The sequence below is a fragment of the Pelodiscus sinensis genome, chromosome 3 (genome assembly GCF_049634645.1).
Source record: "Pelodiscus sinensis isolate JC-2024 chromosome 3, ASM4963464v1, whole genome shotgun sequence".
NCBI lineage: Eukaryota > Metazoa > Chordata > Testudines > Trionychidae > Pelodiscus > Pelodiscus sinensis.
This window is the reverse complement of record NC_134713.1, coordinates 169,627,309-169,653,299: the sequence shown is the minus strand read 5'-3', so window position 1 is coordinate 169,653,299 and position 25,991 is coordinate 169,627,309. Positions and strand designations below refer to the sequence as shown.

At 40.5% G+C, this 25,991-nt stretch overlaps 1 protein-coding gene across 6 annotated transcripts in view; it reads left to right on the top strand.

The window, feature by feature from the left end:
• Nucleotides 1-25,991, top strand: part of EML4 (EMAP like 4) — a 256,343-nt gene that overhangs the window by 205,075 nt on the left and 25,277 nt on the right. For all 6 annotated transcript variants that reach the window (XM_006133977.4, XM_075925435.1, XM_006133978.4 and 3 more), the window contains 11 exons: nt 1,420-1,489; nt 2,895-3,005; nt 5,887-5,982; nt 9,029-9,163; nt 9,391-9,526; nt 13,758-13,909; nt 15,864-15,989; nt 16,149-16,280; nt 17,207-17,274; nt 20,236-20,324; nt 21,823-21,920. In XM_006133977.4, coding sequence (XP_006134039.1) covers nt 1,420-1,489; nt 2,895-3,005; nt 5,887-5,982; nt 9,029-9,163; nt 9,391-9,526; nt 13,758-13,909; nt 15,864-15,989; nt 16,149-16,280; nt 17,207-17,274; nt 20,236-20,324; nt 21,823-21,920 — 1,213 coding nt within the window. The remainder of the gene's footprint in view (nt 1-1,419; nt 1,490-2,894; nt 3,006-5,886; nt 5,983-9,028; nt 9,164-9,390; nt 9,527-13,757; nt 13,910-15,863; nt 15,990-16,148; nt 16,281-17,206; nt 17,275-20,235; nt 20,325-21,822; nt 21,921-25,991) is intronic.

Below are 25,991 nucleotides of genomic sequence, written 5' to 3'. Positions count from 1 at the left end.
TGTGTGGGGAAATATACAGTAATTTACAATGATGCAGCTTCATATTTACTTAATAGCCTCAAACTGAAGGGGTATTTGTTGCTTTATTATTATGTAGTCATGATTGTCATTTTTATCATTTTTCCATCACAGCAGTGCCTAGAGGCCCTGATCAGAGCTCCACCCTATTAAGTACTGTACTAACACATGACGACAAGATAGAGAGTTTATAGTCTTGGATTTAAACAAAACGTGATGGGAATACACAGTTGGGGGGAGCATTGTAGTAGAGGCAGGACTATCAGCATAAACTATTCAACATAGTGGTCTAAGTCGTCATCAGCCCAACCATAGCCAGAAGGCAGTGATTTGCAGGCAGTATGGTAAAGGTAGGTTTTAACGAGGAGTTACAGAAGTATAAAGTTGGGTAATGACTTACCAGACTTTGTTGTAGGGTTATTCCTAAGAATTAATGTATAGCTTGGTACTGAGCACAAAGATGCTCATGTGGAAAACAGGACAAGCAGACAGTCTACGAGCAGTATTATTAGTAGAACAAACGCAATGATTGACTTTGTGATTAGATGTTTTATTTGAAAAATAATGTAATTGGTTTGTAACTTGTTCACTGTAATCACTTACTATGGCCTGGATACCTCCCATTGTCCTCTATACATTCAGTCAGGATATTGCTCTAGACTGATCTTCCTGATCCATCATTCTGACAACATCAACCCTCTGTTTGCCTCCCTCATCCTACAATGGGGGGCTCCCTCATCCTACACGGAAAGTGGATGAGAACTAAGTCAAAGATGAAACCCAATTACGGGCCTGAGCCAAGGGCAGTGTGCTTTCAAATGACTGTATCTGTGGTAATTTCCACCTGCTTGAAAGCAGTATATCATGCACATGAACAAACCAGGGCTTATACCACATTAAGGATTTTCACAAATGTGACTTCATAGGTGGCTCGTCATCAATGGCAGAAATATTTGACTTAGGTGTAGACAATCCCTCAGGGTCATGACTCCAGTGGTCTTTCTGGTTCACAGCAGCTATATGCAGCCGTACATTTTGATAGTCATAAATAGATCCAGATACTTGCCAAAGGAGGCTCAGCTGTTTAGAGAACACATATCTGAACTAGTATGACTAAAAGACCATTAAGACTGACTCATTGAAAGTTTGTGGCACTTATGATCCTAAATTGTCATTTTTTTTGAAAAAAAAATCAACTTAGGCTCCTAAGTCACTTAAATGCTTTAGAAAATTTTACTCTTTTCTTTGCTCCTGTGTGCAAATTTTGTGTGAAACTTCTGTTCACACAAATAAAAGGACTACAAATGACCTCTCACTTTGAAGGGTTGAGGTGACAAAAGCAGAGCAGTAGAATGTGGAATATTCCTAACAAATATCTTCCTTGTTGACATTATTTCTTAGCCTTGCAGTTCATCCAGACAAAATTAGGATTGCAACAGGACAGCTAGCTGGAGTGGATAAAGATGGAAGGGTGAGTAATAGAGCTGCTGAGGAATAGTATCTTGTTTGAAAATCAGGATAAAACATACATATTTTATTTTTTTCATTCCTCAGTCACCTATTTATGATTTGCGTGTGTGTGACATTTAGATAAATATTTAGTTTTCCTTTTTTTTTTTTAAGGTAACAATGAATTCCTCTAGCATAAGATCATGAACACAAAATACAGAACTGCACATTATAAAGATCACAAGTTTATAAAGCCTTTTTTATGTGTTATGCATCACATATTTCTGCTTCTCTTTCCCACACAAATGTGGAATTTGCAATCTGTGCAAGAGGGCCACTGGATTTCCACACTTAGTCCAGTCAGTCTTCTCCCCAAGGAAATGAAAGTCTTATTCAAATTAGAGGTCCATTTGTACTCGAATGATCACAAGAAAAAAGAAACTTGAACTTATGAGCTATGCAAACCTTGAGGTTTTGACAGGCTGCAGTGCAATTTCACCCAGTTGAGTGAGAGTGACCATATAACAGTCCTGTGTATGGCTGTTAAACTGGTCTATTGGAATTTAAATGATCAGTCATCTTTACTAAGTTAATATAGCTAGTAGCAGAATTTTATGATGAACATGCTCCAAGTATTAGATGCACTGTACTTAGACTCTTCAATATATACCATTTTGCTGCAAAGAATAGTTGTGACTTAGTCAGTATGATTTACAATTATGATTTCCATTGCTTGGTCATTGAAGTCATCCTTTTAAAAAATTTTTTTTCAAAATCATGATTTATTATCTTTTTGTGGTAAATACGGACTTTATTCTTGAGCTGTAGTAAGCCATTCCATCATGGCTCATGATTTTATCTAATATATATGGAACCAGTCATGTTTGAGCTTCAATAGCTCTTGGAGGAATCATCACTATGGAAAAAGTTGCAACAGGAAGGGGTGTGCAGGTGATTCTAACTTGCATCAAATATGACTTGATGCCAGGATACACTGTGACACTGTTGAAAGTGCTATATTTGGGATTAGATAAAACCTAGGCTTTGCCAGAGGCTCTATCTCATACTCTATCTCACACACACACTGATATTGGCCAAATTTTGGCTCCGGATATTTTGTTTTGCTCTGTGTTTTAAACTGTGCAACGCTGCTCTATTTCCATACCAGAAGTAATAGGTGATGAGATCGCAGTTCAGAAGTCTAAATCTTGCCTAGAATCCTTTGAGATTAAAGGCGCTATATAAAAGTAAGATGTTATTATATATGTTATTATATAATTGTTTCACTTCTGTCAATATTTACTTCCCAGGTTAATCATTCGTAGTGTTGACATCAACAGAAGCCAGTATCTGCTTAATGTAAGATTAAATCTGCATGTGACACTTTAGCCTTCAGTAACAATTTTTATCAAATTGTTTTTATTTAGCCGTTACAGCCTCATGTTAGAGTGTGGGACTCAGTGAGCCTGATGACACTACAGGTTATTGGCCTCGGTACCTTTGAGCGTGGAGTGGGATGTCTGGATTTTTCAAAAGCAGTAAGAAAAAAATTGCATTTTTAAAAGTAATTTACCATACTGTATGCAAGCCAGAAAGAAACGCCTGTAAGTGTTATATGTATTGTAATTGTCTAGTTGAACTGTCTTGAGACTGAAACAGTGTTTGGAAAATTAACTACATTGCATTAAAACAACTTGGAAAAGCTCCAGGAAGTTACACGTATGAGCTTGTGGCAACAAAATAGCACAGCCAATAAACACTTCACAAGAAACACATAGAATAGAAACTGAGAACACTTTACTGCATTTTCTGTTTCAACACATGTTGAAAGATATGATTATGTTAGGAAGTTCATGAAGATTAATCTTGGTGAGTTCTGATGCAAAGTATTAATTTTCTCTCTCTGTTGTTGTAGTAGAGGTTCGTCTTAGGGCAGGAAATAACAAAAGCATGCTTACATTTCCTTCTACTTAAGAAATGTCTTATCAGCGCCTCTCAGTAGCATGCATGAATGGTTTAAATATTTGGGCTCTGTCTAGACTACATCCCTCTTTTGAAAGAGAGATGTAAATTAGACATACTGAAATTGCAAATAAAGCCGGGATTTGAATTTCCCATGCTTCATTTGCATAATCGCGTTATGGCGTTCTTTTGAAAAATGTTATTTCGAAAGTGAAACTGCGGTCTAGACTCGCTTCTTTCAAAAAAGAAAAGCCTTTTTCGAAAGATCCTGTAAACCTCATTTAAGCTATGTCCTCCGGAAGTGACAAAAAACGTTACAATTAAAAAGAATTTATTTTTACCTGCTCCGGCATATTGTAGAAACAAAGTACAGGTTGAACCTCTAAAATCGGCATGCTGCAGTCCAGCAACATCCATGGTACAGCAGGACCATGAATGCTCCTGGACCAGAGAGCCTGGGAGCCTTATGGTAGGAGGGCCAGCAACTCGGCTGGGGGCAGCGGCAGCATGGGGCTAGAGGCAGAAGAAGCATGGCCACCCATGGCAGTGCGAGGACAGAGAATCCTGACAGCCTGTGGCAGTGCAGACCTGGGGAAATCTGGCCACCTGTGGCAGCACGGAGCCAATGGCTGGAGAATCCCAACCACTTGTGGTGGCGGCTTGAGGCTGGAAAACCCAAGAGCCTGCAGCAGCACAGATCTGGGGAAACCTCAGCGAACGTGGCACCATGGGGCTGGGAGTTTGAGAACCCTGGACGCCCATGACAGGCCAGGGAACCAGTGGCGGCAGGGCGGACATCCTGGATTGGGGTGGGGAGAATAGAGGAGGCAGAGGGCCAGGTGGCTCAGGGCCAGTGGCAGGGAACACCTCCCCTGGTCTGGAAAAGTCTCTTACTCATGACCAGTCAAGATCTGAGGTTGCCAGGACCAGAGAAGTCCAACCTGTAGTACAGTTTAAGACAACACCATTTGTTCCACCAGCTCATTAGTGTATTCAGTTATAGTGCACACAGCTGTGTACGTGCAATGTAAATGTCATATATTCATAGCGTTTAGAAGGCCTCTTTTGATACCTTTTTTCTCTTGTTTGCTAAAAAGTAGCGAAAAAAATTCCATCAAAAAGTCTTAGAAGAACAGTAAAGGCCAGCATCCATTTTTGTCAGTGCCATTTTGCAGCTGCAGTTTACAGCAATTAGAGCCACATTTTCAAGTAAGCCGTAATAATCTAGCAATAAAACACGGTTAAAAAAATCATTTCACATCCCAAGTGAAGCTGTTGCCAGTACCCTCTTGCACTGCCTTGTAGGGACAATAAACAGCAAGTATCTCAGGACCATATTTTTCTATAGATCCTACCAATCGTAATAAGGGCAATACATCTAATCAGTGTTAGAATAAATCCTCTTAGTTTAGTTTTGTACACTTAGCATTATGTTTCAAATTCACTTTTAAGCAGAAATTATAATGCGCTGTCATTTAAGATTAAAATTTTAGCCACCTGGAAATTGTCGTAATTTGTTAATGAATAGACACAGGACTGTAGGAACCACATTTAAAAGAAAAGGAGCATAACACCCCAATCTATTCACCAATGGGTATTTATATGCCTGAGTTTTATGTTGTGCTACAGTAATAATGCACACCAGTGTTCGTTTGTAAATACTAAAAATTTTTGCCCTGAGGAGCCTGCGCCAATTCTAAAACTTGACCCTAAATATAGGATTTTCATTGATTCTTTTTATTCAATGAATTCATGTTGTAAAACATTTAAACTCTTTACCGTGGGTAAAACTTAAATGAGAAGTGGTCTGTGACTGCGGAGGGAGAACAACATTTAAATTTGATTCCTAGATATGCCTCAGTTTCCCTAACTTCAAAATGGAGCTTCTATTAGTAATTGCTGTGAGATCTAAATTAAGAGCATAGTGATAGGAAAAAATTAGTTATCTACATGGCTTTGGAAATGTAACATAATCAATATGCTCAATGTTAATATTTCTGTTGCAATTCAAGAAATGAACCAAGAGAGTCAAATGTTTCATATGGAACGGAAAAGGAAAATATTTCCCATGGGAAGAAACAAGCGTGGTAGATGACATAACATTTTGTACTTTATGCCACCAATACAGTATTGCATAGTGTTAAAAAAGTATTAAAAGTAAAAAAGTATTAGGGAGAAAGCTGACAAGGCCCACATTCAGATTATACCAGAATGCCATCTAATGTGTGTATTTGTGTGTTTTGGGAAATTATACTAAGCTGAATTTAGATTTCTCAGTTCTAAGTATAAAGGAAAATATCCAAATACATTAAACGTTTGCTTTTTATACAGAGACAGTGTTTATTTATGGATTGTAGTGATTTTGAAATACAGTACTACTGTGTTTGATTTTAAATCATACCTTATCTTACTTTAAAATCTGATATGACAGTACTATCTGTGACTTTCTTTTTCAAGGATACAGGCTCCCATTTGTGTGTGATTGATGACTCTAATGAGCACATGTTGACTGTATGGGACTGGCAGAGGAAATCAAAGGTAGCAGAGATAAAGGTAAACAGGACACGGACATTCAGAGATATAATTTGTAGAGGGGATATGTGGTTTATTCTTATTTGGCTATCTGTGCATGCATTTAGTGCACTGATAGGCACAAATCCAAAGGACCTTTTCTACTGCCTGAAAAGCTCCAGCATATAGTATAGTTACACCACTGTGACAGACCGGGCCGGGTCTAGGCACAGCTGAGGGCATCTGCTCAGGGCGAATTGCTCAAACTCGGGGCTCCTTACAGCCCCAGACTGGAGACCTTCCCAAACAGGCCACAAACCAGTCCCACAGAGCGCTTCAGCTGCCCATCTGGCCAGCCAGAAGCCTCACTAGCAAAACCCCTCTGACACTCCAGCTCTTCTTATGCCCCAATCAGTCCCGGGCCTAACACACAGGTGAGGGGTTTTAGAACCCAAGCTCACCTACCCCCAAAGGGGTTCTTCCGATCCCAAGAAACTAGCCACAGGTCCCAGTCAATTTACACTCTGGATCTTACCCACAAGACCACTCTGAGCCAATCTGTTAGAATCTAAAATCAAAAGGTTTATTAATAAAAGAAAGAAAAGCCTGAGAGTAAGATTGTTAAGGAGAATACATTACATGCATCGAATCCCCAAGTTCTCAATACAGGCTCTTAGCAGAGATGTTACAACTTCTGTCTTAAAAGTCTCTGGTGTACATCCTATGTCAGGATGGGTCAGGGTTCTTCCCAGCTCGTTGTTCCCTGCAAGGCTGCATCTGGGATCAGGAGATGATCTCAAGACCAAATGGAGTCTGCCACATGGCATTTTATATCCATCCCTGGTCTCTTCAAGCTGGAATGAGTCACATGGCCCAGGGACCTATCCTTGTGTCCCAAGCCAGCAATCATTATTCTGGCTGGTCTACAGGCATCCAGATTCATTCCTTAGGTGTGTCTTTGGCACCTAGAGATCTGTTGCCCCTGGAGCCTCGCTAATTAGCATAGCCATTGAACGAACATTCCTGTCACATTGCCTCAGACGGAGAATTTTCCAGCATCAACACAGAGTACATATTTATAACTCCAAATACAGATATTCTTCAAGTACATGAATAGCATATACAGAATCAGTAGAACATAAGCTTTCATGTGACACCTCACATGACCCCCTTTGTACAGACTTTTGGGGTAAAACAGCTCTTCCCCTATGGGTGCAACAGTGATCTTTAGAATCCAATAATGTGACAACCACCCATAATATTTTCTTGATTTCATATGTGGAGACATGAATATTTGTACATTTTTTAAAATAAAAATGTGTAAAGGGTTTTAAAATATAAGACAGTTAAAAGCAAGTGACTCTTTAGGGAGAGAAACTGACAAGTATCAGCATGGATATACCTCTGATACTTGTCAGATACCCCTCTGATACTTGTCATTAATTTTTTTTCTCTTGGAAGTACTGAGGATTTTGAGGGGCCAAAGGGCTCATAACATTTGCAGCTGATTTCTGTAACTGGCACTTCTGGGTTTAGCCAAAATCTACAACTGAGAATTTTTACTCTTACACTGTCAGCTGCCTATCACAGCTTTCCCATCCCCCAAGTCTCCAGCCCCAGCTACCAAGGTTCCTTCCCCCCAAGGCTCTGGCCCTGCTTTGCTGGCAGCCCTGGCTCCCAGCCTTCTGGGCTCTCTGGTCCAGCAACATCTGTGAACCTACTGAACCAGAGAGTTGTTATATGGTCTAAAATTTGTGTGTGGATGTAGATTTATGTACAGAGCATACATACGGTACATGCATGTGTGGTTTCACATAAACAGTGAAATATTATTTAAGTTATCAAAGGAGTCCAACAAAAATCACTATGGTATTCTAATGACACCGAGTAAAGAATGTATTAAATACATATGGGGATAGTTGGGGTACTCTCATGTGTCCTTATTCAGCAAAACATTTAAGCATATGCTTAACGCCCATTGAGGCCAATGCTTAAATCCACATACTTTGAGATTATCAAAGACCTGATGAAGTGCTTTGCTTAACTGGCACTGGAGATTGCCTTCTAAAGGTAGTTTCTTGTTCAGGTTTCACTGCACATAAATTAATTACTGGACAGCAGACTATCATCATCTGAAAAAAAATGTAAAAACAGAGAATCTGTTGTAAAATATCTTATTGGTAAAATGAAAGCTTATTCTAAAATTAATAATAAAATTCACTTAGCTATTGCTGTTCACTAAAGATCCATCCAACATGTGAAAAGTCCCAGTATATATGTATAGTGTCACTAAGGGGCTATATTTATTATCTGTGAGTTATGCAGTTTTTTCAGTGATTGGGAAAAATATTAAAGAGAAGGGGAAGGAGACACCAAAGAGAACTTTAACAGGATTTCAGAAAATAAATGAACTCAGGCCAAATATATTATGATTGGCTGAGTTATCTCCATCTTACTCCCATTAGCCAAAACAATGAGCTGTGCATATATGTCATGAAATCAGACAGCAACAAGTTGGGAGTGTTTTTACGATGCCTCCCCGTGCCTACTGTCTCCTGCCTGCCACTCTGTGCCACTGCCTCTGTGTCAGAGGCAGCAGTGTAGGTCAGCAGGTGGCTCCCCAGGAGCTTCTAAGCCGTCTCGCCATGTGTACTGGGAGCCTGTATACAACCGTGAACACTAACTAATGAGCCTGGGCTCACACGGTTACACTTTCAAGTCCCTAATATATATTTTTACTCACAATACTCTGTATCAGGGTGGGGGACCTTTTTGGGTTCGGGACCAGTGACCCACAGAAAAATCAGTTCGGGGCTGCACACAAATGAGAAGCAAGAAAAAAAGCACCCCTCACCAGCATGGGCTTCTCAATGCTGGGGGGAGCCCTGAGCTGCAGGAGGCAGATCCAGGCAAGCTGGGAGCTGCATCCAGCCCCCTGGGCCTAATGATCCCCTCCCCTGCTTTATATACTCCTTTATCTGTGTAAAATTCTTAACTGTATTCATATAAGAAACTGTATATGTAAAAAAAAAAATCCATCTGAATAAATATTATGTTAATCTCATGATTTCTTTTATTGTTTCTGTAGACTACAAATGAAGTTGTGCTTGCTGTGGAATTCCATCCAACTGACGCAAACACAATCATAACGTGTGGCAAATCTCACATCTTTTTTTGGACCTGGAGTGGCAATTCACTAGCAAGAAAACAAGGGATTTTTGGGGTAAGAACTCCCTCCCCTCGCCCCCAGGAAGAGCTTCATAAATGAATATATTTCCTTTGAGTCAGTGGAGTGAGCCACTCATGCCAGCTATGAATTTGGAGCACCATCCTTGTTACACATGCTGGATGGAGAAATAAATGATGACAACTATGAACTTTTGTTTACTGAGGTGGGTGTGCATGTATCTGCACAATTAAACTTGAAATTCTCTTGTTGTTCCATTTCAGAAATATGAAAAACCCAAATTTGTGCAATGTTTGGCATTTTTGGGGAATGGAGATGTGCTCACTGGAGACTCAGGTGGAATAATACTTATATGGAGCAAGACTACTGTAGAATCCACACCAGGAAAAGGACCTAAAGGTACGGTACTATCACAATTAGCCTTAGAGCATGGTGGTCTATAGAAAACATAGATACAAGGTATTGTGTTAGGATGGCAAATAGAAGAATAATCCCATCCGTAATATGTGCAGTGTTTTCTCTTTTGAATTTTACAACAGTTATTATCATCATTGATCTTAATGCTGAAATCCCCAGGCCCTGTGGCATGCAGGTCAGACTAGGCAATTTTAATAGTCAGTTTTGGTTTTACAATCTGTTAATATGATCTCTTTTTGCATGAAATGGATTGCAAAAATAAACCATATGAAAGTGTGTTAATTGGCTTGTCTCTTTTGTGTCACATGCATATGAAAATGCAATTTCAATCCCAGCTACTGCTAGACTCATTTGTTAAAGGCAGAGAGAAGCATTCTGTTTTATCTGGAATTGCAGCGACAGAAATGTCTACATTCTTTTACTAGATTGTTAGAACTGCAGAGGATCGGACTCTTAGCCCAGGATAAGAATGACATATTGTGCCATGTGGAATTTGATCGAGAAATTCAGTGGCATAAATGCTTCCGTATGCAAAGATACCTAGCTTTTTGTATAGGCCCTCAAAACCTGCTTATAAATTTGCATAAATATTTGTGTTAAAAGTATCTCTATATGATAATATCATTTGCTTGTATTTGTACTTTCCTTGACAGAAGCCCAGTTTTAGATGGGCTGAGATCCCTCAACTCCCATTGACATGTCCACTTTACACTTTGCTAGAGCTATTCAGCCCCTGTAAGATTGGGTCCAAAATGAATAGAAATTATTTTGTTTTAATTTCTTAGCAATAAAAATGTACAGTTAATCAAACTTGTCCTCACCCTACAGTTTCTGGGTTTTTTAGGACTCCATGGACTACATTTGGCTCTTGAGCCATTCTTTATGCAACCTTGGAAGTCTTAAATGAAGATCCATCAAAAAGGAAGCTTCTATTAAGAGGACCTTTGTGTAAGGGGGGAATAGTATAATGTGGGAGTAACCCAAATGATAGCAGTTTCTAGCTAAGCAGGTGCTCCAATCCTGATACTAAAATATACTTTAACCCACATTTGCTTATTTGGGTTGAACTTGATATTTACGTGAACATTTTGTTCAATTATAGACATATGGAGAAGTGGCATTGTTTAGCCCTCAGGTAGATATTAAATTCAAAGATAATTATTTTATTTGGCAGCTATTTCAAACATTCTGGCTTATACTGGTATGCCAGACAGTCGTGTTAAGAAGCAAATCTTTAACTGCAAATCTATTTTTGTAGATAAATATCTTTTTAAAAACATTAATTAAAATAAAAATATAATTAAGAAAGTATGAAGCATTTAGTTAATTGGATAACATCCATGCCAATAGCTTTTGCCATGATCATCTTTAAAAGATTTTTTCTCTTGATGGCAATGGCCTAATTTTCCAAGATGCCAAGTACCAGTAAATCCTGTGGGTGCTCAGTACCTTTGAAAATCAGTTCCAGATGTAGCAGGGTACTCTTGCCCACTTCATATGGCCTATATCAACATCCAACTGGCTTGAATTGTGTCTTCAGGTCAGGACTTTGGCTCATACAGAAAGGATTTGGTATTCCAGATATTTTGCTATATCAGGTCCACAGCACAATCTTCATAGTAGTACATATGCAAGGATTCATGTAGCTTTTGCCATGTGTCTGTGCAACCTCAGTCATGCTACAGGAATGCAGTCTTGGTCCAGCACTATTCTGTTAAGTTGTTGACTAGATATTTAGATTTGCTGCTCCTCACGTCACAATCAAGGTTAGTCAAGAAGTGTTCATCAACAAAAACTATGATAATGATCCTGCCCTGTTTGTGGTGAAGTCAGAAAATGTCAGCACCACATACCAGAATCTCCAAGATGCTGTCCACACTACAGAATTGACCATCTCTTGGAAGAAATGAAAAGTCAGGAACATTGGATCTAGACTACCAGAACCCACAGTGCAAGTGGATTTGTGCTAAATGTCATAATCTCAGAGATTTGACGTCTTTTCAGTCACTTGTTATGTTCAAAAGTGGCACTGCATGCTCTTTGGCCATGTCACATTGGGTTCTCAAACTCTTCATTGATGCACAACAGGGTGCATGCCCTGGCGCTGTCTGACATCACCCACAGGATTGAGCCTGGCCTGTAAACTTCACTGCATAGTGCCATGTGTGACACTGTCAACCGTGATCACAGTGATGAGCACAATGATCATTGGTGGTATGTGTGCTTGATTATTGGATATGCAGGTTCTTAACTTTAAGTGGAACTTCTCATGTACTAACGGTTCGGCAGATGCTTCAAGAAGTTACTGAACTGGGGCCTAACTGTGGGCTTTGAAACCTAACTTTAAGCAGCCCATTAAAAAAAAAAAATTGGCCTCAATTCTGAACATTTTAACTACAGGCAGTCCCCGGGTTACGTACAAGATAGGGACTGTAGGTTTGTTCTTAAGTTGAATCTGTATGTACGTCGGAACTGGCGTCCAGATTCAGCCGCTGCTGAAACTGATCACTTCGACAGCGGCTGAATCTGGATGCCAGTTCTGACTTACATACAGATTCAACTTAAGAATCCCAGGCATCCCCAAGTCAGCTGCTGCTGAAACTGATCAGTGGCTGATTCCAGGAAGCCCCAGACAGGGGCTTCCTGTAGTCAGCCACTGGTCAGTTTCAGCAGCGGCTGACTTGGGGATGCCTGGGGCAGAGCAGCTGGGGTGCTGCTGGGTTGGTCCAGTAGCGCCGCCGCTCCTCGGCGCTAATGGACCAACCCAGCAGCACCCCAGCTGCTCTGCCCCAGGTGTTCTGATTCAGCCGCTGCTGAAACTGATCAGCAGCGACTGAATCAGGACTCCTGGGGCAGAGCAGCTGGGGTGCTGCCGGGTTGGTCCAGTAGCGCCAAGGAGCGGTGCTTCGGGACCAACCGGCAGCGCCCCACCTGCTCTACCACAGGCCCGGGGCTTTGCTCCACATCTCCCTGGTCTGCTGGGGGGGGGGGCACTAGCTGCCCCCCCCCCCCCAACAGACCAGAGACACGGGGAGCAAAGCCGCAGCAGCGGGGTGCCGCGCCTCTGAGGCTTTGCTCAGGCAAAGCCTTAGAGGCGCAGGAACCCCTCCGCCTCCCCGGCTTTGCTCCGGGTGTCCCTGGCCTGCTGGAGACGGTCCCCAGCAGACCAGAGACACCCGGAGCAAAGCGGCAGCAGCGGCGTGGTGCCGCGCCTCTGAGGCTTTGCTCTGGCAAAGCCTCAGAGGCGCGGGACTCCGCTGCCGCTGCTGCTGCCGCTGCCGCTTTGCTCCAGGTGTCCCTGGTCTGCTGGAGATGGTCCCCAGCAAGGGCACCCGGAGCAGCGTTTCTCGCCCTGGAGGTCGAGGTGGTGGGATCGCTGCGCTCTGGGCGGTCCTGCTGCCTGCGAGCTCCGGGGCGAGAAAGCCCCGTTCGTAAGTGCGGATCCGACATAAGTCGGATCCGCATAACTCGGGGACTGCCTGTATTGTTATTACATATTAATGTCATCATCTTAATTCAGTAAATTAGATAAAACTGCGCATGAAAAAGTTGTGAACTATAGCTGCTAAAGTTGATTTATAAAGTAATCATCCTACCATTTTCGGTGAATTCTTACTCTCTTTTGTTTGAAGAAGGCATGTAGGCACCGCTGGAAAATGATATTTCTCCTCTTTTCTGCTTCCTTTGCTTGGAACACCTATTAATTGAATTTCAAACTAAATCATAATTGGTACATAGAAAGTTTTAGATGTACCAACATCAATTGCCATGTCACGTGCTCTGGAGACCTCACCATAATTGATTGACTTCTTTTGTTCTCATAAGACCTAAATCAAGGATTTTTGAAGGGTGCATTTGCCAAAAGAATCATTTGATAACATGATAAATGTTTTCCTTCTCTGGTTCACAGAAGTAATTGTTAGAAGTTTCTCTTGCCCCTTTTGACAAATGCTTTCCCTTAGATAGCAACGAATTAAAAGAAATTTTAGTAACAACCTCACAAAATAATCATACAGATGTTTTATCATCTGTTTTTCTGTAAGAAAATGCTACCACCTTTTGTTTGTAGAACTCATTGAAACAGGCTCAGACATCCAGTAAAATTTGTATTTTATAGTGCCACTTAGTTCTTGTTCCATAATAAAAAAGTTTTGTGAAATCCAAACTGGAAAAAAATCAGTAGCATTCATTATATTTTTTTTCATGATTGTAGGTGTATATCAAATAAGTAGACAAATCAAAGCTCATGATGGAAGCGTATTCACACTGTGTCAAATGAGGAATGGAATGCTGCTAACTGGAGGTGGGAAAGACAGAAAAATCATTCTTTGGGATCATGATCTCAACCCTGAAAGGGAAATAGAGGTAAGAGAGGAAGCACAAATTTTCCCCCTTCCCATATACTTAAGTCAAGATAATGTACCCAGGGGAAAAAATAGGTCATCAGAGTCTGGGGTTACAATTATGAATTATTTTTGCATTACTTTTTGCTGTTTTCCATTTAGTAGATTTAAAAAATTATATAAATAAAAGATGTTAACACAAAGCTACACTGAGATTTAATTATAAGTGAGGTACAGGCACTAATCAGGAGGGGAGGATAAGAAATTTCCATTGTCTTCTCTGAGCCCTTCTTGACTTAGATTTTACTCATCCTTTTACCAAAAAAATCTTAGCACTATCCAACTTCCAGAATCCTGACAACAAAATAATCCCTTTGGAGATAGAAATATGATTCTGGACAAAAGCAAAGTAATCGAGATATACTCTCATCACACTTTCCTGTACACTGTTAGTCAGCTAATGTCCCTTTACATATGATAAATTGCTTATAGAATATACAGCAATATTCTGTTCCTAAGAAATAGTGGTTGGTGTGAGGAAGTGCTTTTAACATCATAGTTACTTTAACGGTAATTTGCTTGATCAAAATTAGTTACTACAATTTCAAAGTATGGCATGTACACAATTTTGGTATATGACAAAACCAAGAGAATCATGGTTATGTCTCTAAAATAAAAATTTCACCTTGTTATATTTTAAAGTTTGTTTGAGAACCTGATGCTGATACTCTGTAGCAACAAAGTTAAAAGGAATATTTTATTCCTTTTAGATATTCATTATCTTAATACTTTGTACTATGTTTTCTTTTGAACCAGTATCAGCTTAACACAATGATGATTTCACAGGATTTTGGGAAATTAAATGTAGCACAGAATTTAGTAAATCCCAGTCTTTTTTTAAAGTACCATGACGCTAATTAGTATCTTAACAAATGTATCTAAAAGTAAACACCAACTGAGACAGAAATTTATGTTACACTTGGTAATTTGAGCAATATCAATAATCGTCTCTCTACATTCCCTTTACTAATATGCCGGGTACTCTAAACATATAAGGTGTTTTGTATTGAAAAATCCTGCCAGCATCTTGAATAAATAGCTGAAAATCTGAAAGAAAAATTGTGTAGTTTCTACCAAATGCTTCCTTACTTTATTAACTTTTGATGAACAGCAACTACTCTGGCCTATAATCATTTTTATTTACTGTTTGTTTGCCCTGTATTACACAATGCTGTTCTACTTTACTATATGTTTCCCTATTCTGAGAGTTCCTTTTCTAATTATTAATCTGAACAACAGCCATAAAAATAAAATAATCATCATTAAGAAAGCTATTTATTCAAGATGCTGGCAGGGCTTTTCAACACAAAACACCTTATATGTTAGAGTACCCAGCACATTAGTAAAGGGAATGTGGAGAGACGATTATTGATATTGCTCAAATTACCAAATGTAACACAAATTTCAGTCTCAGTTGGTGTTTACTCTAATCAACAAAATTCTGTTCAATAAAAGATATTACTTCACCCACCTTGTCTCCAATGACCCTAACATTCACAGACTTTCAGGTTTTGAGAGCATAGTGTGAACATCCTCCTCTTTCTGGCTTCTTTTGGTGATGTTCTTTAAAAGCAGTCATTAATGGGTTTCATTAAATGTTGTGGTGGTTGTACTCCCAAATTTAGGTGCAGGCAGATCCTTATCATTATTTCTAGTGAGAAAAAGAATAAGTGTATAAAATGGAATTGCAGTTAAGTTTGGAAGTTATCTGTGAACTCAGGCTTGAATATGTCAACCCAGCTGCTGAATGTGGTCATTATCCTGTTGTTAAATAGGTTGGATTATTCCTTTTTAACTGGAAACTGCACCTCCTGTTGATTACTTCTTCATGATAAACTACAGTAATTGTATCCTTCAAAGATTAAAAATTTATATATGTTAAGATGATATGCCTTTACGGAAATTTGTTTTCCTAGGTTCCTGATCAATATGGGACAATCAGAGCAGTAGCAGAAGGAAAAGCAGATCAGTTTTTAGTTGGCACTTCACGAAACTTTATTTTGCGGGGAACATTTAATGATGGTTTCCAAGTAGAGGTACAGGTGAGCACAATATTTTTCTCACTTCAGATTTAAATGTTTCCCCTGGTATGTATTTTCTTTCAAGACCTAAATCACAAGATTTTTTTTTTGAGAGCAGAAGGGGGTTTACTGGTATATTTCTTGGAACTATGTTAACTAAATAATGTGTTTCCTTTTCAGGGTCATACAGATGAACTCTGGGGTCTGGCAACACATCCTTTCAAAGATTTGTTATTAACATGTGCTCAAGATAGGCAAGTTTGTATGTGGAACTCTGTGGACCACACATTAGAATGGACCAGACTGCTAGATGTATGTGAGCTTTATTCAGTAATGTCATTGAGTTTAAAAATAACAACTGGAGAGAAAGTACTTAATTTCAAATGCTTCTGAAATATTATTTTAACATATATAGCATATCCTGCACAGACAAGCAAAATGTGGGAAACTATAACACTAAAATGATGAGCTTCTTACCTCTGAAAAATATAAATGTGAGTTCAAGAAACTCAGTAATACTTAGCACCTTGATTAGTTTTAATAGTACACAAAGTGCTATAGAAATGTAACTGTGTGGAAATATTTCCTACCAAAACACACTCTCAGAAACAGGGAAGTTGAGGATCTTATAACATTTCTGTGAACAAGGCTGAGAATGACTTGTTTAACTGATGCTTTATTTTTCTTGTTTTATTTTGTCTTGTCTTTTAAAAAAAAAAGTTCCGTGCTTTCTTCAAAAAAATAGAATTGTGTAAAAGGTTCTGTTCTTATAAAAGTCTCCATCAGACTGTTAAAAATAACAAATTTATTAAGCATTGTTCTCCATTATATAATGACACTACTCAGTGATGGTAACCAGGAATAATCTTTGTAATGAACTAGAATAGTGGGGAAAAAAATCAGAATTTGGAATGCTCTGCTTTAGCAGTTTCCCCTTTTTTCTCTATTTGTACATAATATACTGATTTATCTTGCCATATTACTCCGGTAATTGTAAGTTTAGTGGTAAAAACTTTGCCTTGTCATTTGCTTGAAATTCATGTGGCAATATATGAATAATGAATACTGTGATGATAAAAAAACCTATGTTGTGAGTTAAACCTGGCCTTTCAGAACTGACTTCACTTTCGTTCTTTTGTCAGCTAATATGAGACCTTTTAACATTGCTTGAATGTAGCGAAGGTTGTGAATATTAATACATTTGACATTAATCATAAAACTACGCCTTTCTCTTACAGGAACCAGGGCACTGTGCTGATTTCCATCCAAGTGGAACAGTGGTAGCAATAGGAACGCACTCAGGAAGGTAAGTATATTTGGGGTTTTTATGATGAGGCAAAAGGAAAAAGGGATAATGTTTTCCTGAATTGCAGAAGTGATCTGTAAAGGCATTTGAAATACTGGGTTTTAAGCCCTTTTTTCCTTCCTTATTATGTGTGTGAAACTAGGCGGTTTGAAAAGTGGTGGATAGGGTTTGCAAGAGATTAACCTTTTTTCAGTTTTTTTTATTACTGTTGAAATATTTGGATTGTCAAGTCTCATTTTTCCTGGCTTTGAGAAGCCCTTCTTGGGAGATGTAAAACGTGAGTGTTATGATCTGCCATACATTAATTGAAAAGGTGGGGTAAGATAAGGCTATGTCTAGACTACAAAGGTAAGTCAGAAAAAGATACGCAAATTGCAAACTGCAATTTGCATATCTTTTTCTGCTTTTCTGTCAGAAGAGGCTTTTCTGAAATTTGGCACATCTACACGCTGCCAAATTTCAGAAAAACCTGCTTTTTCGACACATCCCTCATGCCTCCTAGAATGAGGCTTACAGGGACGGCGAAAGAGTATGTCCACTTTTCTGAATTTTTTTTCGGCGAAGTGGATACGCGCTGCAGTCTAGACATAGCCTAGGACATTCTTTCCCCCTAATTTCACTTAGGCATGGAAGTGAATTGGGCTCTCATGAAAAACACATTAAAAAATCTCTTCCTTTCACAGTTGCTCATCTTTCACTTGCTTGAGATGCCCTAATTTCATTTATTCTCCAATAGCCATAGAATCTTCCAAGGAGTCAAAACTTGAATGTGTAAGGGTGGGGTTTTTTTCTATTAAAAAAAACTATTAAAAAAGCTGAAGTGTCCATCCCTTCTGTTTTTGGAAGGGTGAAAGCAAAGAGGTACATCTCTCAATCACAGTGGTTGTTGGGACCACTAGAGTAGTGCAGCTTACACACCCACCCTTTGCTCAGGGCTATGCCTACAATCAAGAACAGCTCTTGGTTAACAGGCCCTTTAAGTTCCTTGCTGTAGACAAATTCATCTCTAAGCAATACTTCCTAATTTCCTAGAATCATCTACCTTGCTTCATACTGGCATGCAGTGTCTATGTGTTTGTGTCAAACTGTGGACAATTTTCTATTGTGCATGCTCAGTACTAGAGTAGACCAGATTATTTACAGTAATAATGTATGTTTTTTTTCTTTTAAAATTGAGTTCAGTACAAGTTTGCAATGAAAATCCTCATTCTTTCTGAACTGCTCTGCTGAATAATCTTTAATGGGTAGCAGGTTTAAAACTAATAAAAGAAAGTTCTTCTTCACATAGCATGTAGTCAACCTGTGGAACTCCTTGCCAGAGGAGGCTGTGAAGGCTAGGACTATAACAGAGTTTAAAGAGAAGCTAGATAATTTCATGGAGGTTAGGTCCATTAAAGGCTATTAGCAAGGGGATAGAAATAGTGTTCCTGGCCTCTGTTTGTCAGAGGCTGGAGAAGGATGGCAGGAGACAAATCGCTTGATCATTGTCTTCGGTCCACCCTCTCTGGGGCACCTGGTGCTGGCCACTGTCGGCAGACAGGCTACTGGGCTAGATGGACCTTTGGTCTGACCCAGTACGGCTGTTCTTATGTTCTTGGTCTACAGATTATTCAAATATCTAATGTAGAATATCACAATAGAAAATAAGGTTTGCACCTCACCCTGTAATTTATGTTTTTTACAAAACTAATTAACACGTCATGGATTTTGAAGAGTATAGTCAATTATACTTGTACAATTCAATTTGTGCTGTATTTAATTAGTTACATGGTTCACCTAATCTTGGAACAGCAGAAATGCCAGGTAATTTATATAGTTAACCTACACAGGGTTAATAGTGCATTTTTTCTATTTGAAAATGTAATTGTTCACAGAAAGTAAAGATGAAGGATTGCAGAAAATACCAAATCAGAATTCACTTTCTTCCTCAAATGGGTACTTGCAGATTGCTTTTCTCCCTGCTCCTTACTCACCTCCATTGTATATGCACAGTTCAATGCAAGTTTTTAAATCAAAGTCACTTTTTCTAAATAAGGAAAAAAACCACTAGTTTCAAACTTCAGCTGTAGCTTTATCTACTTTTTTTTCTAAAAGGAGAAAAGTATGAACTAAAAAATTAGAGCAGATATTTTGTTTAAACTTTCCAGAAGAATTCATCTGCAGGTAAAGAGCAACGATGGAAAATTTCAGGCCCAAATGTGACTTTTTCAGAAATTATGTGAAAATGTGAGGTTATAATTGAAGCTGCATAATGGGCTCTAACAGGGACCTTCTACAAACACATCACATTCCACCAGCATATGAATTGTATACATTACATGATATACTTATAACTACTCTAGTATTCAAGAATGTGTGTATGTGTATATACACATATACAGGTTGGACCAACCAAGTCAAAGGCTTTGGTCCGGCAATATCCAGTAGGACTACAGATGTTCCTGGACCCAAGGAGTCCTGGCTGGGAGCCCCAGTGGCAAGAGGGCTGGCAGCTAGGAACCCGGCAGGGCTGGGGACCAGGGTCAGAGCCCCAGTAGTGCTGCTGGGGCTGCAGCAGGCGCGGTAGCAGGGCCAGGACCGCAGCAGCCCTGCCTGCCAGGACCACAGCAGCCTTTCAGGGAGGGCAGCTGGAGCTGAAAGTAGGGAGAGACAGTGTGGCAGGGGACTTCCCCTAGTGCAGCAAATTTCCTTGTTAGGGACCAGTCAGGCCCTCAGGGTGCGGGACCAGAGAGGTCCAACCTGTATAGTGGTATTTTGGCATGCTTATATATTCCAGTGATGGATACTTATCAATTTGTAAACCCAGAAACCAAAGAGAAAATGTTTAATCAAAACAACTTAATATGGACATTGAAAGCATAGGACGCTAATAAGCAATGAGATAGAATTCCGTGATCAGTAGCTTTAATATTTTTAGGTTTTGTTTAAACAGAAGTAACAGTAAAACTCTGTTCTTAACAGGTGGTTTGTTTTGGATGCAGAAACAAGAGATCTGGTTTCAATACACACTGATGGTAATGAACAGCTTTCAGTGATGCGCTACTCAGTAGGTAGGCAAACTTCTGTATATTCTGGGAATCTCATCATCATTGCATGTTTTAATTCAAATAAAATATATATTTTTGCTAGATTTCTCCAGAGCTGTTGAGCTATTTGTGTTATACGTGCTTCAAATTGCCCTCCATTAATAGGGAACAAGCAGGGATGGCCCATGTGAAGGCCCGTGAGCCTTCAACGGGGCACCTGATGATGACATCACAGGGTGCCTGGGCGCCCGATGATTACGTCACGGCCATTGACGGCCGTGCAGGTGGGGGTGCCGATCGCGCATTCCGCCTGGGGTGCCAGCTGCTGCAGCCGGCCTCGGGCCACTCCTGGGAACAAGAGAGCTTTTCCACAATTGTTTAAGCTCATTAACAAAATATATGTGTAAATTAACCATTACAGATTTGTTTGCATTTTGCCTGCAATTCACTGTTTTATATTTGCTGTTCTATCTCTGCAAACATCGTTGTTGCCTCACACAGCACCACCTCGTATAGATATATATGGTTATGATGTGGTGTCATCATTTCTTTCAGAGGACTTTTATAACTAAACTGAGGAGGTAGAAACTAAATGAAGCAAGGAAAGCTTGATTTTAAGATGTATTTGTAACTTTGGATTTTTTAAGATCTAAAAGTTTTTATTATAATTATTTTTAGTTAACTTTTAAAATGTGTTAGTGTAAAACAAAGTTAAATTCAGGCCTCTTGCTTTCTGTCTCTCTCAAACTAAAGGGCATTTGCTATTAAATTATTCATTTGAAGACTATGTGGAAAGGTACCCTCTCATTGAATAAAACCCAACGTCATCTTATGAGAGTCTGACAAAATAGGCTGTAGTTTAATTCTCTCTTCTGGCTGGATGGAAGAGAAGTCTTGCAAGCCTGTTTCATGTTTGCTGTTTCATAATGTGTCAAGTAAATTGGGCAAAACTTTCCTCTACTGCTGCCCTATTTACTGACAACAGCATTTCATTTCAGAGCACTAACATTCATTGGTGTTATAGAGGAGTTTGATCATGTTCCTAGGCAGTGAAATGGTTAATGGACCTTTATTATTGTTAGAAAGTTTAAATACTGTGCTAGGATGACTTTGTTGAAGCTGTTGTGTAGTTAGCCTTTGGTTGGTATGTAATTAACATTGGTTTATTTGTAATAAGTTTAGGTTTTTAAAAAACCCTGATCTGTGGAGATAACGTTGTCAGCTATTTTCAGACATCCAGCACAATCGTGAGGATTAATTAACTAGACTATTTCCCTGTCCAATGGTAGCCCTGTTTATCTAAGACATAGTGGGAAGCAAACTCACTTACTCCACAATCACAACCACCATTAAAGAGGAGAAAAGTAAGAAACCAATTAGAAAGTAGTACAGTTAATTACATATCCTTGGGTTCTTGCACATGCACAATTACATGGTTAATAATAGTGCATTGTTATTAAATATGAAATCATTCATTATCACAAAAATATTATTACATTCTCTTTTGAACTTTTTTTTATAGATGGCACATTACTTGCAGTAGGATCCCATGACAACTTCATTTATCTCTACATAGTGACAGAAAATGGAAGGAAGTATAGCAGATATGGAAAGTGCACTGTAAGTTTTTATACAGCAAGAATTGGCACAAGAAATTGTTTAATGATAGACCATAACTTTTGGTAGCAATGTTTAATTTTTTAGTTTTGGGTCCATTTCTATAGATTAACAATTGTCACAATTTCCTTTTTTATTTTTGACATTCAATATCTTTCACTATCTGGTCAGCCTTTAACTGGTTTTAAATGTAAATCTGGTTTGCAGCAAGAAATTAGTAGTAGAATGAGGTGCTTTTTGGACATGCCTCATTTTTTTTCTTTCAACTCAGAAGTTATCATCTGATACAAAAGCTAATTGTGTATACACAGAAAAGGTCTTTCTTGGAGGTGTTGGAAGTTCAGCATTTGTTTCTTTTCTACTGATTTAGAATTCCTGCCCTTTTATAAATCTCCTTGTAATCTCTTTGAGCAACATTATTAAATTAATGAGTTGCATTATTTCATAAAATTGCTAACAGTCTGATGATAAGACCATCTTCCATGCATGCATGCAATAACAGTGCATTGATGATCTGTTATTCAGTGGTCTCCACCCTTTTTATGTCCAAGAGCACTTTTTAAATGTCAGGGCAACCTATGATCTACCCTTCCCATTCCCTGAAACCCAACCCCTTCTCTGAGGCCCCACCCACTCCATTCCCCCCCTTTCTCCATCACTTGCTCTCCAGTACCCACACTCACTTTCACTGGGCTGGGGCAGGGGATGCAGGTTCTGAGCCAGGACCAAGGGATTTGAGAGCAGGAAGGAGTGAGAGGTGCATGTTCTGGGAGGGAATTTGGGTGGAAGAGGGGTCTCCAGGCTGGAGTACAGTGCTGAGGGGATATAGGGTGCTGGCTCTAGAAAGGGGATCCAGGCTGCCCAGAGTGCTGGGGTTTGGTGGGGGTGTGAGGTTCTGAGAGAGCTCCAAGGCCAAGCAAAACTCCCTGAATGCTTGTGGGCAGCAAGGGTTTGCCTCCCCTTTTCCCCCTCCACACACACACCTTCCCCCAGTACTCACTAGCATGCGGAACGGCTGCCTCTCAGGCTGGAGGCCCAAGAGAGAAGCCTGTGTGGGTAGGCATGCCACAGATGTGACACAGTGGTCTGTGCAGGGCCCAGTGGGGGATGGGGGCCCCTGAGCCAAGACACGAAGGCAATGGTCCAGCCACTTCACACCTGCCATGGGGAAGGAGCTTGAGCAAAGGAAGGGGTGTGGTTGTCCAGGGGGAGTGAATGACTGGTGCCTGGGAGAAGGAGCATTCTTGGCTGGGGTAAGCATGAAGAAAGCAGACTAAGTCCAAGATGGGGGCGGGGGGGTTCAAGAGCCTGTGAACCTCTTCCTCCCAAGAGGACTAAGGCTGTCTGCCCTGGCTCCTACGTCAACTTCGAGCCTGTGCAGTGCTGTATCTCGGAGAAGCAATAAACCCCTTTTACTCTACTGGCTGGCGGAGGGTCACATCTGGCTGCAGATGAGGGTGCAGAGTCGGGGGCTCCCCGATGCACCATCACAACAGGACTTAGTGGAATTTGCTTGACCACAAGCCCTGTAATGGGGTTGTCTGGGCTGTTGCCTAACTGAATCTGCGCTCATACCTGAGTCAGCACCTTCTCCTCAATGCTCACATCACCAGCACCAGCTTTCCTTGGCAGGTGGGTACCTGATTTGTTAAAATCTCCCCAACCCCAGAACTCCTGCTGAATGCAGAGGGGCAGTCTATGCAAGCAGCCTCTCCTCTCCTCCGGACTCTTCACTAATTCAAGAGTTTGCTGCTGCCATGGCTTCTACTGCCTCACTCTTTGTAGTACATTTGGCTCCTTCTGGCCATGTCAGGCTCATTGGCACCATAGCGCACAACACTGAGTCCTCAGACTATGAAACGAGGCTGATGCCAGTCCCTGCAGCAAAGGCCTTCTCAACATTGCTATTTTGGGGACAGATTCCTTCATGGAGTTTCGTACGAGCCTGTCTCCCGGTAGTGAATGGGAGTGTCTCTAATTCAGTATAACTGGTGCTGATTTCCCCATTCATTCCTCTTTGACACTGATGTCTCCCCCATATTGGAGTTTCCTGGAGCTTTGTGCCATCCATAGTGTGTCTGTCACACTTTTCACATCAGGGACTTTGGGGTTTTCATACAAACAATACCACTATGATGAAATTATGTGCTGTGTCAGGAGGCAATCAGTCTCTGAGAATTGTGCATCTTGGAAAACATCATGCCCATGGCTGCTCATTTGCCTGAAATCCAAAATCACTTGGTGGATCACCTCAGCAGAACTTTCTTACTGGATCACGAATGGTCCCCGCAGCCCACTATCATAGAGTCCATATCTGCAGTTTGAGGCATCCCAATAAATCAACCTGTTTACCAATGCTGTCTCTTTGTTCCCAAATGCCTCTCAGTCTGGGATGAACTAGAAATTGGAACACCTCTATTCCCTTCCACCAATTCTGGTCATCCTTCACGTCGTTCTCATGCTGAAATTGGACCATGCCAAGCTCATTCTTATTGGGTATTAGTGTCACCGAGTGAATATTGGTTCAAACCTGCACACCCATTCCTCATCTTCCTGATTGCCTGACTTAGCATCATGGTCATGTTTTGTATCCAGTGCTCAGCTCCCGGTTTCACATGGTGAGGTTGCTGCATGGTTAGACGAGGAAGAAGAGCAATTTTCTGCAGCAATCTGATAAGTCCTACCCCCTAGTTAGAAGCCTTCCATCAGAGTGACCTCTTCAATCAAGTGCTTCTTAATATGGGCATTAGCCTGGAGACTTCATCGAAAGCTGGACTTTTTCCAAGGTATCCTGGAGAATTTGTTACTTCCTCAGTCTCCTGGTCTTGTGCTTAGTTCAGTGAGAGTCACTTAGATACAGTGCTGTAATTGCCTCTGCCCGGCTATGGATAGTTGGTGGTAGTAAGACTCTTGAAAGGAGTCCCAGTGGCTGGAACTTTAATATAGTCTAAGCAACAATTTTCTGCCCTTCAAGGAGAGGGAGGGAGTTACAGACATGATGATGGAGCACTTTTACACACAGTTAGCTAAAGACAATCTACCTCTATGGCCTCACCCTGATTTTTTATCTTTAGTGGTTTCCCAATAACTCTTGAAACAAGCTGTGTATTGACCAGTTTCCTTCCCTAAGCAGCATTGAACACCTAGAGAATGTGTGTCACGCTGGATGTCAGGCAGTGTTTAGCTTATCAGCTAGATAAGACCCCATAGCATTCCATTACTCATCTTGTTTACTAGTCTCCTATGGAGGCTGAACGAAGGGCCACGCAGTCTCTTCAGAGTCTGTGTCCAGATGGATAGCTTCCTGTATCATGATAGCATATGAAGTATCCCCAGCTACGTCTCCCCAAAGGATATGAGCTGATTCCAAATGAGCTCAGTCAATATAGGTAGCATTTCTATAGTAGACATTTGTTTAAATAAACTCCAAGCCCCATCTTCTATGAATAGCTTGTGAGTCACCTATGTAGAACATACAATTGCATCTACTCTTAGAAAGTGGTTACCTACTGTAACTGTTGTCCTTTGAGATGTGATGCAGATGTGTATTCCATGACCAGTCTGCCATCCCTTCTGTATTGGTATCTGGACTTCTGACATTTGGTACAAAGGAAAGGAAGAATTCAGGGCCATGCTGCCCGGCTAGGGCAGGAGAGTCTGAGCATCACCACTATTGCCTGACAGTACCCAGCCATATTCCAGCTCCAGTGCATTGGGCATGCTCACACCTAAGCAGTGACTATAAATATAATATGCATTTGCATCACATCACAAAAATCAATAGTTAGATCAGGGCTACTCAACTTTGGAAGCCCCAGGGGCCACAATGATACAGCACATGCTGAGGGCTGCAACTTAAGTGTGGTTGTGTAAACATGCAAATATATGGAAATATATGCAAATAGCTTATTTCACACTGACAGGCATGGATACAAAGATTAAGCCTTAAGCCACAGCACCAGACCCAAACGTGGCCAGTGTGAGCCAGTCAGCACTTCTCACGCTCTGCCCACTAGGCTAAGCAGCCAGCACTTCCCACAATGCCCCGGCACTCCTAGCACCTCCTTTCTGCGG